The sequence below is a fragment of the Polypterus senegalus genome, chromosome 3, assembly GCF_016835505.1.
Source record: "Polypterus senegalus isolate Bchr_013 chromosome 3, ASM1683550v1, whole genome shotgun sequence".
NCBI lineage: Eukaryota > Metazoa > Chordata > Cladistia > Polypteriformes > Polypteridae > Polypterus > Polypterus senegalus.
In genome coordinates this window covers 235,079,400-235,094,726 of record NC_053156.1, presented here as the reverse complement: position 1 = coordinate 235,094,726, position 15,327 = coordinate 235,079,400, and the positions used below count along the sequence as shown (strand labels likewise).

The following is a 15,327-nucleotide window of genomic DNA, read 5'->3' as shown; positions in this document are numbered from 1 at the left end:
TCCTTTTATATTCCCTGACCCGGAGGTGTTCCTTCCCAACAGTCCACAAGTCCTTATTCCTTCCGGGTCAGGGTAAATAATGTTTCTCACCCCGGAAGCCGTCGCTCTTCCTATGACGAACTTCCGGGTCATAGGGCATGAAGAATTCTTCGGTCCTCCCTGCAGCTCCCTCTCGTGGCCCCCATGGCATCCAGCAGGGCGGTGCACAAAAACTACATGGTCCATAATGCCCTGCTGGTCTTCTGGGGACCTCCATGCTGCAAGGAGGGCTCCACCTGGCGGCTTGGGGGTATTGGCCGGGGTACATGGCCGGCCATATCTTACAATATATAAATGTGGTGTCTGACTCAGCTTCTTTGTTCCTGTATGTGCCTCTGTATTGTTTTTCATTCCCAAGTTATAAACTGACTGAAACAGATATATTAAAGTTATAATTTACTGGTACAAATGCAGGAAGAATGTACAAGAGAAAATATTTACAATGTGAATTGCCCCCTGTAGTAAAATGACATTATACTTCATCCTGGTTCATTTGTGCAAAATTAAGATTTAATATACACAGTCTGCAGTCTTCAAAAATTTAAGATTTTATACTCCAGGCCAACAGTGCAATAATATTCTAACTTGTCTACTCAGAACAATAGATAATAATATAGTATCAACAAAAAGACACATACACAAAGAAATTAGACTCTGTTTAAACAGTAAACTGTGCAGAAACAACAATACAAGAAAACCATGGTTTTTCGTGATTTTTTTCAAGAAAGAATAGTAAACCAGTCAATCAATTTAATATTAATTTCTTTGTTCCCTATTTGTAGGAAGTTTGGAAACATCTGAGCATCAGCATAAGTGGTAGCCTAAACATGCGGCCCAAGTGAGTTGTATTCAGTATAGAAATTATATGCTTTCTTTCTTGCATCTTTCATTAGTGTTTAATTTTGTGGTTGAGTTAGAATAAGACTGAACTAAAAATAAGACCTATTTGAAATGCTGAGAGTCATAAAAACAGCATTTCTTAGACTATAGACTTTAAATGGTTATTTGTTTAGATTTGTAATTTAGTATCTTTTGGAATAAAAAACTCAAGTTGTTTAAGGTGTTCTAGTTTCATTATATCATGTTTAAATTTGTTGTTTATTTAAAGTGCTTACTAAAATAGCTAATGTAATCTTTTGCCTTAGGGTTTGATAGAGTTGTCTTAGCATGTAAACCTTTTTAGGCTTCAAAGAATGACATACTTTTGCCTATTCTAACGTATTCTCCAAGGCTAGTGATTACAATACTTTTGTTCATCTAAGAAAGAACTGTGTTTTTCTGATCCAGTTGTGACTCAATAACTGTAAAGGTTCATTGACACTTAAGCATTGTATATTTCCAGAGTTAGTTTGGCATTTTTTAAGCTTTTCAGTACCTTTTTTCAAACTTTGGCAATGTGTCCAGCATTCGTTTGATCTCCAACTCCACTTCTGCTTGTTTTGCCTCTGAAATCCGGTATGGGTGTTCTCTGACTATAACCCTGGGTTTCGTCACAATGTCATGTGCAACCAGGAAGGTTTGTTCAGGCTTTTCATTCACTACCTCCGGGACAGACAGGATAACTTCTTTGAGCACCTATTGCTGCAGGCAAGTCAAATTATCACCGAAGTTGAGGTTCAATTTATGAGTGAAGAGTGAACAGGGCAGTCCGGAGGATGAATCTGTATCCCTTTCCTTTCATGGTTTCAGCAAATTGACATGATAAATCCACACTCTGGGTCGACGATTAGGTTGGATAACTAAATAATCAACCAAACCCTTCTTCTCCTTAACTTCATATGGGCCTTGCCAATGTACCAGTAATTTGGGAGTGCGAGGTAGATACCAACACCATGACTCGATACCCTGGGTGGAACTCCCAAAGGGACATAACACGGTAGTAACAACAAGCCTGGGCTCTTTGCACCTTCTCCATGTGAGATTTTAAGATGAGTCTAATTTTAACAAATCTATTGCGTTATTGTGGGATATATTCAAGTATATTTGCAGGGGTAATGGCCTCCTCCTACCAGCCTTCTTTTAATATATCCAGTATACCTTGGGGTTGGCATCCATACAATAATTTAAAGGGTGAGAACCCTGAGGAGGCTTGTGGGACTTCCCAATATGCAAAAAGGATGAGAGGGAGGAGTTGATCCCAGTTCCTTCTGTCCTCATTGACTACCTTGCGTAGTATCTGTTTGTCGAGTTTGATTAAACCATTCGACTAGACCATTGGTTTGAGGATGATATACCGAGGTCTTCAAATGTTTTATTTTCAGTAACTTAGCAGTCTCCCTGAACGTCTCTGAGGTAAATGGCATTTCTTTAGGGATGCTGACTTGTGCAAAGACCTCTTCCAATTCCCGTGTGATAGCCTTCAATGTAACTGAGTGCAAGGGAACTGCTTCAAGATATCGGGTGGCGTAATCTACCAGGACCATTATGTATTTTTGGCCTCTGGCAGAGAGCTCTAGGGGTCCCACCAGGACAACCCTGATTCGTTTGAAGGGAACATCAATTAAGGTTAAAGGGATTAAAGGAGCACGGTCCCTCCTAGGAATCTGCCGCAGTTGACATTCCAGACAGGACATGCAAAAGCGGTGGACCTCCTCATTAATCCCTGGCCAAAAAAATCAGAGCTTGATCCACTCTGTTTTTTCGGGGCCCAGATGGGCTCCCAGGAGGTGGGCATGAGCCATTTCACAGACTGGTTGCCGGCAGGGACCTCACCTCCCCTTCATGCTCTGCCACCTGATACAAAAGGTCATTATTTTACACAAAGTGGAGACCTTGTGGCATGGAGTGTATTGTGCATTGGCCATCTATTAAGACCACAGCACTTTTTGAAAATTTAAGGGAGTCCAATCATTCCATTGCTCCCTTTTAAATGAAGCCGGGGTCTGCCTAAATTGAAATTGCAGACGGGTAAGAGGATCAGTCTTGACGTCAATTGGCATGGTTTCATTTCTAGAGCACACTGCACCGCCTAACGCTCCATTACCGCCTCATTGGCTGTGCACCAGGTTTTTCAGGAATTGGTTCCGCAATGTTAAGCCCGGCTTCTGAAGCAGAGTCACAGATTTGTCAGGGTTCACATGGATTCTGTTCTGGATCCCCCAAGTAGGTTTCCGCTCTGAGCTAATCTATGATCCTGATTAGAGAAATCATATTGTTAAATGATAACTGTTGTAGAGCTAGCTGGCCGATCTCCGTAAGGAAGGCGTTTACGAGCAAGGCACAGGCTACCCGCTCTTCCATAAGTCAGCCTTTTCTTTTATTTGGCCTTAGCCAACCCCCGATCTTCATCCACAGCTCTTGTGCCTGCTCCTTCGTGGACTTATTTGGGTTGTATTCCCAGTCTAGTATATTTTTTGCCTGCCAGCCTTGGGCACTCCCACCTTTATCAAAGGGTTTTCCCTTTGTGGGATGTATTTGAGCATTTCCCTTACTCAGGAGTCCATAATAAGTCCCAAGTGTGTTCCCTTCTGAACCTGGCTCTCTTCTGTAGGACCCTTGTCCACGATCCCTGGTTCTCTTCACTGGGTTCTGGGTTAAAAACCCACTCCAGCTTCCCCCAATACACACAAACCAACCCTCGCTCAGCGACGCAGGAACAGTACTCTCCTACCTGTTCCTTCTGGGCTTGGTAACTTCGAGGGTGTGTGGAGGCTTGTTTCTGGTCTGACTTCCGGTTCCATAAGGAGGCCATCCTGACGACTATACTACTGTGAAAAGAGCCTCAACACCATATATTCTCCCTTACTATCCGTGTTTGTCACGGCTTGATTCATTGCAAGTGGCAGATCCTGGAAATGACTAGCGCATAGGGCCCACACGGGGTTTGGTGAGCGAAGCAAGCAGGGGGCAAAGCCTCTTAGTATTGTAATATGTTGAAAAAAATCACTTCCGCAAAAGGAAAAGAGTTGGGGACCATCCCCGTATAATGATCCGTTGGACAAAAGAAAAACGAAAAGACTTGAGTAGTGATCAAAAAGCATTTATAGCACTTGATCTCATATAACAGAAAATTTGGCATTTTATACATGAACAAAAAGGAGGACTGAAATTAAGTTGGCAGGAGATGACGTTGAAACTGTTGGACAGATACGACATCATCAAAGAGAGAGTAATGCAGGAAGTTAAGTCATCGGATGAAGTTGGAAGTTACGTCATTAGCTGATGCCGGAAGTGACGTCTGGGTGGCCATCCTGGAACCTGGAAGTATGGTACTTTTTATTTTTCTTCTTTTTGTCTGACGAGAAAGAGAGGCACTAGTACCACAATATGGCACTAGTACCTGCGATATGGTTTGCATATTTGAGGCTAGAGAGCCACAAAGGGAGAAAATGAGTCCCGTATCTTACTTTTTTATTCCTAAGCTTTCAACAACCTGCCAGGTGTCATCATCATCAGAGGAAAATGATTAGACATACAAGAATCAAAGACAATATTAAAATGATAGTCATGTTTTAAAATCCATGTTATAAAAAATCAATGACATTTTTCAGTTGACATATCTAAATGGTTGCTCTTCTACTACACTGAATTGTTTCATTTACTTTGAAGTGCTTTCCCAATAGGCAGATGGCTTTATTGTCTGAGAAATCAGATAATGCCTACTATATTTCTTGCTTTCTTTTACTTTGAAGTGCTTATATTCTAAATTTATTTTTAAATAGTCCAAATTAGTAATGTAGGTTAAATGGCAACTTTAAATTGACCCTATGTGACTGAATGGAATTGTCCTTGTCTGTGCTTTTGATAGCCAGGCATTTTCCTCAGGCTAGGCCATGTGTTAGTATGACCCTGAATTGCATAAGTAGATTAAGAAATAATTGAATAAAAAAGTCCCTATTACCCTAGACTGGATTAAGTGGTCTTGATAGTGGATGGAGAGATAATAGAGAAGTAATGATGAATTATCCTGTTACATTACACAAGCAATGTCAGCACATTTTAATTTTCAAATAAAGCTTGGTTACATGTATTCACAAAGAAATGTGTGGGGTTGATACCTTCTTTCAGGAGGAAGCTAAAGTGCTGGTGGGTACGAAGAGTGGTGGACTCAGCTGGTGTAATCAGTTGTCTTCAGAATGGAGGGTGGAGAAGAAACAGGATATAGAGTTTGTGTACAAGAGATATTGTGAAATACTTAAAAACAGCACCTCTGATTGTTTAATCATTTTTTTCAATTTTTGTAGAGTTTCAACATGGTATCGATCTCCATGGTATTCAGTAGATGGCTGAAAATTCCAAAATGAAGTCCTTGGTTTAAAGCATTCATAACTTACTTTAGAAGCAAGCAGTAGATTCTTCCTTGCACATAGTACAAGCAATTACATAGATGTGAACAAATGGATTCCTAAATGCCTTTTAACCCCCTAGGGATCCCAGTCAGAATTTTAGATAAAACGTGATTAAAGTGAAACAGTTGGAGCCAATTATATGTAATTGAAAGCCCACCAATATTTCAGTTCACACAGCAAATGCATGGGGAGCTGATTTAATTAACATTTGAACATGCTTTACATCAGTATAATGCTAAAGGAAATTAAATTTTGTTTTGCTAATATTTTTATTGATTAGCATCAAATAGTTATACCATTCTTATCAAGAATTGCTGAAATTCAGATTTTTTTTTCAAATACAGGTATAGTATAATAATAATATTTCATCTCTTAATGGATTTCAGAGATCCTTCTTTTCAATTCTTGACATAAATGTGTAATGATTAATGCTGAAGGTAATTGGTTTTCAAGCACCTTGCTGGATGATAAAAGATGTGCTGCAAGAAATCTTTAATTATGCCAATGAATACTAATTTTGCGGAAAATGTTCTTGCTCTAAATTTTAATAGTAAGGAGTAAGCAGGGTAAGGAAAATCCATCTGCATGATATTCTTTCTTGTTAAGCTTTCTTGCTGTATAATTGCATTTTAAGATTAAACTAGACTTAACAATAGAAAATAAAAAAAATAATTGTATTAGTTTTTTAGAGTAACTTGAGATACTTCTGAAATTTGTTGTGCCAAGAATTAGAATTTGATAAGCTAAGGAAAAAAAAAACTTGGTATGACTTCTGAAACTCTTTAAACCTGTTTCTTTCATTAATGATTACTATAGTAAAAATGCAAGTTTCTAGAAATGCACCTCTCCTTCCAGCTTCACACACACACACACACACACACACACACACACACACACACGTCAAAATTGGCATTGAGAGACAAAACACTTGAATGATAACGTCGAAATCTAACTCAGGGTAACTTTTAATACTCAATTAATTTTGCTCATATAAGTACCACAGAAGCAAATAACATCATCATCATCATGACAAAAAACATCACCGGCAGTCAAATAAAATCATGGTCAATTTTCTTCTTTATGGCAGAGGTTTTTTCTTCTAACACTAGAACTGGCCACACATTTTCAGTACTGTAATGGCTGAGACTGCAGTAAGTGGTGTGTGAATCCATATTGTTCTCACTAATGTAATGGCCCATCAGCTCTGAATCCTGATAATTCTTCCCTACTGCCATTACCCTCAAAAACTACTTAATTCAGGTGAAAAAAAGAATCTCTTGGCCTACAGCATATATTGTGTGCAAATATTTTGACTTTAAATGCTAGCATACAATTTCATTTAAAAAATATTAGTGGGGTTGCACTGCTGCTCAGTAGAAAATTGCTTTAGCTGGGCACATAAAATAACATATGAAGTGACAACTTTTTTGTAGAAATAGTTTATAAACATACTCACATATTTCAATGTGCAAAAGATGTGCAAATGGCAAGTGGCATATAGGTGTATTTAAAAACAGTTTGCAACACCTGTCAGCACAAATCCTTAGCATCTTTACAGTGACACTTTTTTTTTTTTTGCTCTTTTTGTTTTTTGGTACTGTGTCATTCCACAAGAAACAGGGACCTAAAAGTATACTGTGACAAGAGCAGCTTTTGAACGTCTGCTGCTCAGCATAAAACCGCTTCAGTATTTAGTTGTAAAAAGCAAACCACTTCTCAATATGCTGGAAACACGGTGTAATAAATGATGTAAAAACTTATTTTTCTACATAATTAATTATGCTATCTGTAAATGACTCCTGCACCAAAGAAAGTGGCACTTGATTTTTTTTATTTTTAAGTTGCATGTCTGTCTTCATCTGGCACAGTCAGACCGCTTCTGTCTCATTTTGTTTACAGTTTGATATTGAGCAGACTTGTCTTCTAAGTAAGTAGCTTATTTACCATGGAAAGTGATGTGACTAACATTTCTCCCATCTCCTGTGTAATACTCAATAGTTGGAATCACCACAGTTGCAAACGTTTGTTCTTTGTGCTTTGAGTAGTATGTTTTTCAATATAGGGATTGGCATTTTGTACATATTTGTTATTTAAATCGGCAGCTATCTAGATTGTATGCCAGATTTGCAAGAGGATACAAGAGGATGAACATTTCTTCAGTAATAACTATTCTTCAATAGTAATGTACTTCCCTTAATCATAACAAATGAGTTCTGCACAAAGTATACCAGATGTCTGATATAGCAGTTAAACTACCAGTATACAATGTACACAGTCAGCATCAAATCATTGTTTGTATGTTGTTGAATATGTGTGCCAATTTTTCAATATAGATGTACCCAAATATGATTTTTTCCCCCAAACAGTACATCAATTGTGGCTCTGTCCCATGTTCCATAAGTCCTTGAGCTTCAGCAAAGTAAAAGCTTGGATATTTGTCAGCATCTTCTTGTAGTACAAGCAAGGAAAGCCTATCATTTAATTTTTGCATTTGCTTAATTTTTTTTTTTTTTTTGATTGTCTGCGGAAGAGAGAACAGGAATTCACATTGTGAAGCAATGTTCAATAATGTCGATAATAGCATCAGGAGAGGATTTAAAAAAAGATATGCAAGCTGGAGGATAAGAGCGGTGATTCACAACTAGCTACCAATATTCAATAACACTGCTTGTGGTGATAATAGCGAGTCTATTATGTATAAAACAAGAAAGAATATACAAGATAGACATTTCAGTGCGGTTATTTAAGAAAAATCAAGGGAGGACTGAAGCATGACACACACTGATAAAATAAAGGTAAAAGGCTGGATGGAATTTCTGAATGCTGTTTTTATGATGAAGCTCAGAATCAGACAGAGCACTGTTACGAACTTTAGTCCAAATAAATGATACAGTTGCATGAAACAACCACTTTTTATTTTTGCCTCTCTTTGTAATTATACAATTCTGGCAAATTTCTGTTTATATCTTGTAATGACTGTTAGCTCTGTCTATTTTCTTTCACTGTTTTTCTTTGAACATTTACAATTGAAATGGAATTTTTTATTAAATTTAAATTATTGTCATCAAGCGCTTAAAGTTTCTTAGTACAAGCTAAAATGTTTCGACATGAGTTTCTAAATGTAAACTTAATCTGGTGGCTGGTTGCGGTAATGGCAGCTTGGAACCTGCGTGCACATTTTGGGGCACCAACCGGGCTGTCCCATTTATCGTCCGGAGACAGAAATGGAAATTAAAGAGAAGAAAAAAAAGATGCATGCAAGCATTTGTCCCTTCAGTGGGATCGTTAGAACAGAGAATGAGGCTCTGTCGCTTCTAGAAGAGTTTTGACAGGAGGGCCAGTAAATGGGCAACTGGGGTTTTATGGCAGCTGGACCGAAAGGGTCTGGGTTAAGTGCCTTGCTTGGGCAGCTTCTCAGTGCTGTAAGGAAAGAAGGAGACACCATTGTTAGTGGCAGTGCCCCCTCTTTATCCCAATGAGTTATTACATACATTGACTGAGCCTGCAAGGCGCATGCATGACATTCTATGTAGTATAAATGAGAGTGATTTACACATTATTGGTAGCTGATTAGATTTACTAGTCATATATAGTAGTTATACATTATAGCACATTGGTAAAATCAGTCTGTATAGTATTTACAAATGTTTCTCAACAGCTTTGGGGTATAACAACTTGTAACTGTACTGTCAAGAGATTGTTGAGTAAATAAACACTATTTTGTGAAGCAAATACTAAATCTAAATCTGGAATATGGGTGACAATAGCAAACTGATTAGCTCTGATTAAATCTGAAATGCAATGAATGACCTAAAATGGTGAAAAGATAAGCAATAAACTGCTAGTGGTTTAAATTTAAAGGTTAGGTTAGCAAAAACTGAAAAAAGGAAAATTCAGAATATTATAAATTACAAATTACAAAATTTGAAATCTTTGGTTCATCACGCACAGTGTTATGTACGCTGTTGAGTTGGTGAAAGGATGGTTCCTCAGTGTTTGACACAAACTGTCATACATGGAGGAGGAAATGCAATTGTCTGTGGGTTTTTTTGCTGGAGGCAGAGTTGGTGACTTGCACAGAGTGACAAAAAAAAAAGGTTTACTCCAGCATTTTATAGCACCACACAATACGTTCTAGTCTGCGTCTAATAGGTCAGGGGTTCACCCTACAGCAAGACAACGACCCAAAACATACAGTACCTCCAGGCTATGTCAGAACTACGTTAAAGAAAAAGAACAATAACGTACACTTCAAAACATGGAATGGCCAACACAGTCACCAGAAATGAACCCCAATGAGTTAGTTTGGAATGAACTGGACATAAGGGTGAAAGGAAAGCAATCTGCAAGTGCATCATATTTGTGGGAACTTCTGCAACAATGCTGGGAAGATCTTTCTGACCAGTATTTAATTTCCGTTATAGAAAGAATACCATGTGTATGTTTGTTATATGAGCAACAGGTGGCTACTTTGATTAATCAAAAATTTGAATACATTTTTTTACACTTGATGATTTCTGGAGTTAATTTTTTTTTTTGATTGTTTATTTGTTCTATGCCTTGATCTCATGAAACATTAAGGCATACATTTCCATAAAAACTGAAAAATGGAGGTCTTTTAAAACTTTTGACCAGTTGTGTATATATTACCGAAATTTGAAATTCTAAATTGGCATGGTATGTGTCAGTGTGAATTTGTGTTTGTTGCTTGTATTGAGTTGGCATCCAAATCAGGCTGGGTCCAGATCTCATGTATAGACTTTAACTGCCTGTAACCATTAAAAGATCTCAGTGGGTTCGGAAAATTAATGCATAGATAAGATACTGTATGACATCCAAAAATGGTACTGACAGGAAGGTCCTGGAAATCATACTAAAGAAATATCTGGAGAGGAGAAATGGTGCCAATGTACTTGATATTACTGTAGAACAAGTATACTGGGTGGCACAGGGTTATTGTTACTGCCTCACAGTTCCAGGAGAGTGTCTGAATCCCATCTCATCACTGAAGGGGTAGAGCTTACACTGCTCTTGTTTATTTGGGTTTTGCTTTTTTTATTCCAACATATGCAGTCATGTGTCTAGAGTGTGTGAATATGCCATGTAATATTTCAGCATTACTTACCTGCCTCGTCGTACCCAGTGCTATTCTGGCTGCTCCAAAACTTGATATAAATAGAAACATATACAATTATAACAATTGTGAACACCCGGGCACAGACAGGCAGACATGTTGTTTTCACCCACAAACACGTTTATTAACAATAATATTATTTACAAAGTCCAAAAGTGTACACAAACCCCAAGTCCCCAAAGTCCTGGCCAACACACAATGCCTCCACTCTTCAGGCCTCTTCCACTCTCCTCTGTTTAGTCCTTCTTCCACCCGACTCCAGCCTCGAATGAAGGGAGGCGGCCCCTTTTATCCTCACCCGGATATGCTCCAGGTGGTCCCGGCAATTACCCGCCGACATGCCCCTGTGTGGCGGAAGTGTCGGCTGTACTCCTGGAAGCATTCCGGGTGACCATGCTTCTCTTCCCCCCAGCACTTCCTGGTGTGGCGGAAGTACTGAGTTACAGGGTTCTCAAGGCATTGGGGCACCCCCTGGCGGTGACCACGGGCCCCTGCAGGGTTGGGCTTCCATGCCCTCAACCTGTGGCCCCCAAAGCAACCAGGGTGGCGGCCCCCACATGATCCAAGGAGGGTGCATGCCCTCTTCCAGTACCTTTATGGCGCCCCGGCCGGGTCGTCACCCTTGGCACCTCTGACACAGTCGAACAAGGTAGATGTATGATGGTATTTACATTTTTCTTAGTTTAATAAATGTTGTCATGGAGTAAAAAAAGAAGCAACCAGTTTATAGATCAGTTTAAATAAGCGCCTTACCTTGTATGCTGCCCATAAAAGAGTTAGTAAAAAAAAGGTAATAGTAGAAAATTGTCATTTGGAATAGTATATGGTTATGAATGTTTTTAGTAATAAATTAGAAAATTAGGCACATGTTTATTAAATATTAGTTTATCAATATTTTTAGCATGATATTACAGAAAATTTTCTAGCATTGTTTTCAGTGTGTCTGCCCAGAACTGCCTCCTATTAATGAAATAACATTTCTGCTGCTTTGAGTCCTGCTTTGACTTGTGTAACACATTTCCCAGATGTTGCAAATAACCTGACAGTGGATCTTTGTTCCATATATTTGTGGTTAATGGGAGTTATTGCAACACTCACTCTGTAGAAAATTCTGCTTTAGCAGCACTAAAGAGTTTCTTACAAGGACTAAAACAATACTGACAGAAATAAGAAATTTGACAATGGTGAAAGCTAAATAAGTCTTTCAAAAAGGCAAAATGTTAATTGAGCAGTTTTGTGAGACTTCATTTTCTGCTACTCAATATTTATAAGGTGCTGAACAGTAGGTGACTTTTTCTGAGAAGGTGACTTTTAAACATTCAACATATAACAGCACTATGTACAAGCATGGTATGCTGAAATTTAGCGTGACGCTTATGCTGGATCTCATCTGCGCAGCATGAAGTCTTCCCCGTGGACATATTGAACTGCAGTACAGAGTTTAGATTTACTTCACTAGATACAACTGTCAGTTATGCTGCTTCATAGCTCTTTGCCTAGTTGATGGCTAGATGGAGTTTGCATATTCTTACAGTTACCTGTGTAGGTTTTTGTCTAGATCTCTACCACATCCCAAATGTGCATTTTAGATTATATTTCATGCAAGACACGTTTCCTTGTTCATTTACTTTTTTCATAATCTAATACTGTTTTATCTTGGTAGAGTAATATATATATTGCCCTACTTTCCCCTATTGTATTATTAATATGTATCCTTAGAATGCCTAATCTCACAGACTTACCACTGTTTATAAGGTATTATTGTATATAACTTATCCCCACCTTCCCTTCTATATCTATAACCTCAGGCAATTAGATGTAGTGAAAAGACAAGCAGGAGTTAAGTTACACATAAAATAATGTATTACTGATAATATTCATAAATAATAACAAAATGCAAAGTACATTTGAATATTGACAACCTTACAACCTGATTAAATGGTAATATGTAGTTTCAGGTGGCACACAGACTTGTTAGTTACCTAATGTCTCTAGTTAAGGCATCATTGGTGCTCAGCTTTCTTCAGAACAGGCCTTAAGCCTGGTCAATATAGCTGAAGCTGTGCTCTTCATTGTGCTGTTCTTGTCAGTTGATGGTGTGATGGTCTTCATCAGTTGTTAGCAAGAGAGCTGCTTCTTTCAGATGTTAGTAAAAGACAGAGAGTGAGATAAAGCAAGCAAATTTATGGGTTTTTCTGCCCAACCCCTACAGCCAATAGGACATCATTTTACTTAAAGGCCCTCTGAGACAAGCCAATTCCAAACAGCCATACCTCAGACCAGTGGGGGAAATAGAACATCTTAACACCTGCCCCCAAACCATATGTTAACACTAGAATTATCAGAGCATGCATGTGTTCCAAACAACGATCTATTATTTCCACTCTAAAACTCCACTTCACTCCCAGATACTCAATCAGCACATTTAGAGGACAAAGGATGCTGTCGGAGAATGTGAAGGGATTTAAGAAGCGATTTAAGGTGGGACGTATCTATGAGTTTTTTCGTAGGCTCTGGTAATTCTAGTGTTAAACATCCTGGCTTCCTTGCGGGGGGTTGAAGGACTTTAGCAGAGAAATACTCATCCTCCCCCAACTCTGTCAAGTAACACTAAATTACTTTGCTTTGACTAAATTATAAATAAAGACATACAAAACATTTATCAAGTTATATGCAAAATCTTACATCACAGCACACACCTTTTTAAAAGTCCTTTAACTGTAAACTGACCTACTAACTTGTCTTACTCCAGTGAACAGATTTACAGTATATAATAAAACCAAGATTTACATCCCAAATTTACAGTTAATGCATGATGTTAATACATGAGCTGAATAAATATTGATATTACAGTCAAATAAAGAAAAAATTAATTAAAAAAATCATATAGATGATGTCTGATATTAAAGGTGGGCTTTCACTTTCTGAAAGCAACTATTAAGGACCTAATTGAAGAATCTGTTTTATTCACTTGACTTTACATGGCTGTAATAGAAACTTATTATAATATTTCTTACTGTGCTGCACACTTTGAAGTGGTGGATATTCTTCATTATATTGGCGATTTGTGAAATAAATCATTACTTCTAACATCATAATGCAAAAGCAATCTGCTTCAGCAGTTTATTAATGGTGAGTTAGCAGATTAAAATGTACTATATTACAAGGCAACAAAGTTCTGCCCTTTTTTAAGGTACTAAAAGTGTATATTTATTACTAAAATGTGTAATATTTATTAATTTTACACATTAATTAAATTATCTGGATATTTTTTAAATTATACATTGATTTAATAACGTAAGTCAAATTATTGGGCTAGTTTTTAAATTCCAAATTACTGTAATGCCACATTCCATTTTACTTTAATGATTTGATAGAGATTTTACAACCATCTAGTTGTACAAGTGTTTAAAATGATAATGCGTACAAATTAAGTTATTCATACTTTGTGTATTTCATATGCATGCTTTATTTGCTTTCTTCTTTAAAAAACACATATACAGTAATTAGACTAGGAAAAAAATAAATGAACTATGTAAAAAAAAAATTAAAAATTAATACTTTTAACAGATCTTTTTTTACTCAATTTTTTTTAATGATACATTAATCTTGATGGCATTCACAAGCTATTTTGAAATTCATGGTTACAAAACCATAAGAAATATCAGATGAAGTAAACACTATGTTCATTTTTTTATATCTTTTTACACATTGAAGGTTCGTTTTTGGATCAGTGACATCAGACTCACAGCAGTATGTGTCATATTAGAAACAAATCAACCTAGTTTAACAATTAAAATGCATGGTTTGCATTCCGTATCTCTGTTGACAGTAATTTTTTGCCCCAAGCTACATTAATGATAAATTATTGATAATTTGTCAAACTCCCTGACCCAACTTTTAAGATCTGCAGATAACTTTTTTAGTTATTTCTGTAAGTGTATTGATACTTTTCACCTTTAGAAAAGTATTCTAATGTTTTATCTACAATAAAGGAAATAGCATATACAGTGAGTTAAATTGGTATTATAGTAATCATATTAGGAAGGAAGATACAGGTAAATAATGGATGAAATTATGACACAGTCTTCTTGATAACAAATGCAGATGTTTATTTTGTGTTTTTTTGTTCCTGTACAGAAGGACAACTCAGGAAACGAAAAGGTGCTTTGTGAAGAGGATTCTGAAGATAGCAGAGACAGACATTCAAATAATCAAATTACAAAGAAAAATAGCAATAAAGATAGCAAGAAGAGCAAGTGGAAGAGGAAAGGCAAGTATTTTGCAGAGGCACAAAATGGTCAAAGTAAACCTAGTTTATTTGAGGGAGTAATATAACAAAATTTGATTTTTTTTTATTTTAAAGCCTTGTGAATCCCGATTTTTGGTAGAAGCCACGCACTGAGTTTTCTTTAATAAATGTAACCTCCAACAGCAATAAACTTTACAAAATAGTATATAAATATAATATTTAAGTATATTTCCCAAATCATTACAATCACATAATATGACATCAGATACAATAATAGTACTTTATTAAATGAGTACTTATGTTAATCAATGAAAACAGCAATAATAAAGGGTGCACATGCTTATCACATTAAAACAAACACTCAATGAAATAGGCCTTTGGCATTCCATACTGGAAAATTTTCAGTCAATCTGTCCGAGTTTCTTGGAAAGCATTTACTGTGAATTCTGAATTGAAATTGATATATCTGGAGAGGAGAAATGGTGTCAACGTTCTCTGCTTACATAGCTCCTCTTTTTTTTCCTGCAGTCCGGGAACTTAACATAAGAGCTGCATCAGTATGACTGCATCCGTTTTATTGGAAATTACTACTCACTTTGAGTGTCCCTAGAGCT

At 37.1% G+C, this 15,327-nt stretch overlaps 1 protein-coding gene across 3 annotated transcripts in view; it reads left to right on the top strand.

Annotated features, from left to right (window-relative positions):
* Positions 1-15,327, top strand: part of asxl2 (ASXL transcriptional regulator 2) — a 291,665-nt gene that overhangs the window by 172,016 nt on the left and 104,322 nt on the right. For all 3 annotated transcript variants that reach the window (XM_039748788.1, XM_039748791.1, XM_039748790.1), the window contains exon 4: positions 14,602-14,734. In XM_039748788.1, coding sequence (XP_039604722.1) covers positions 14,602-14,734 — 133 coding nt within the window. The remainder of the gene's footprint in view (positions 1-14,601; positions 14,735-15,327) is intronic.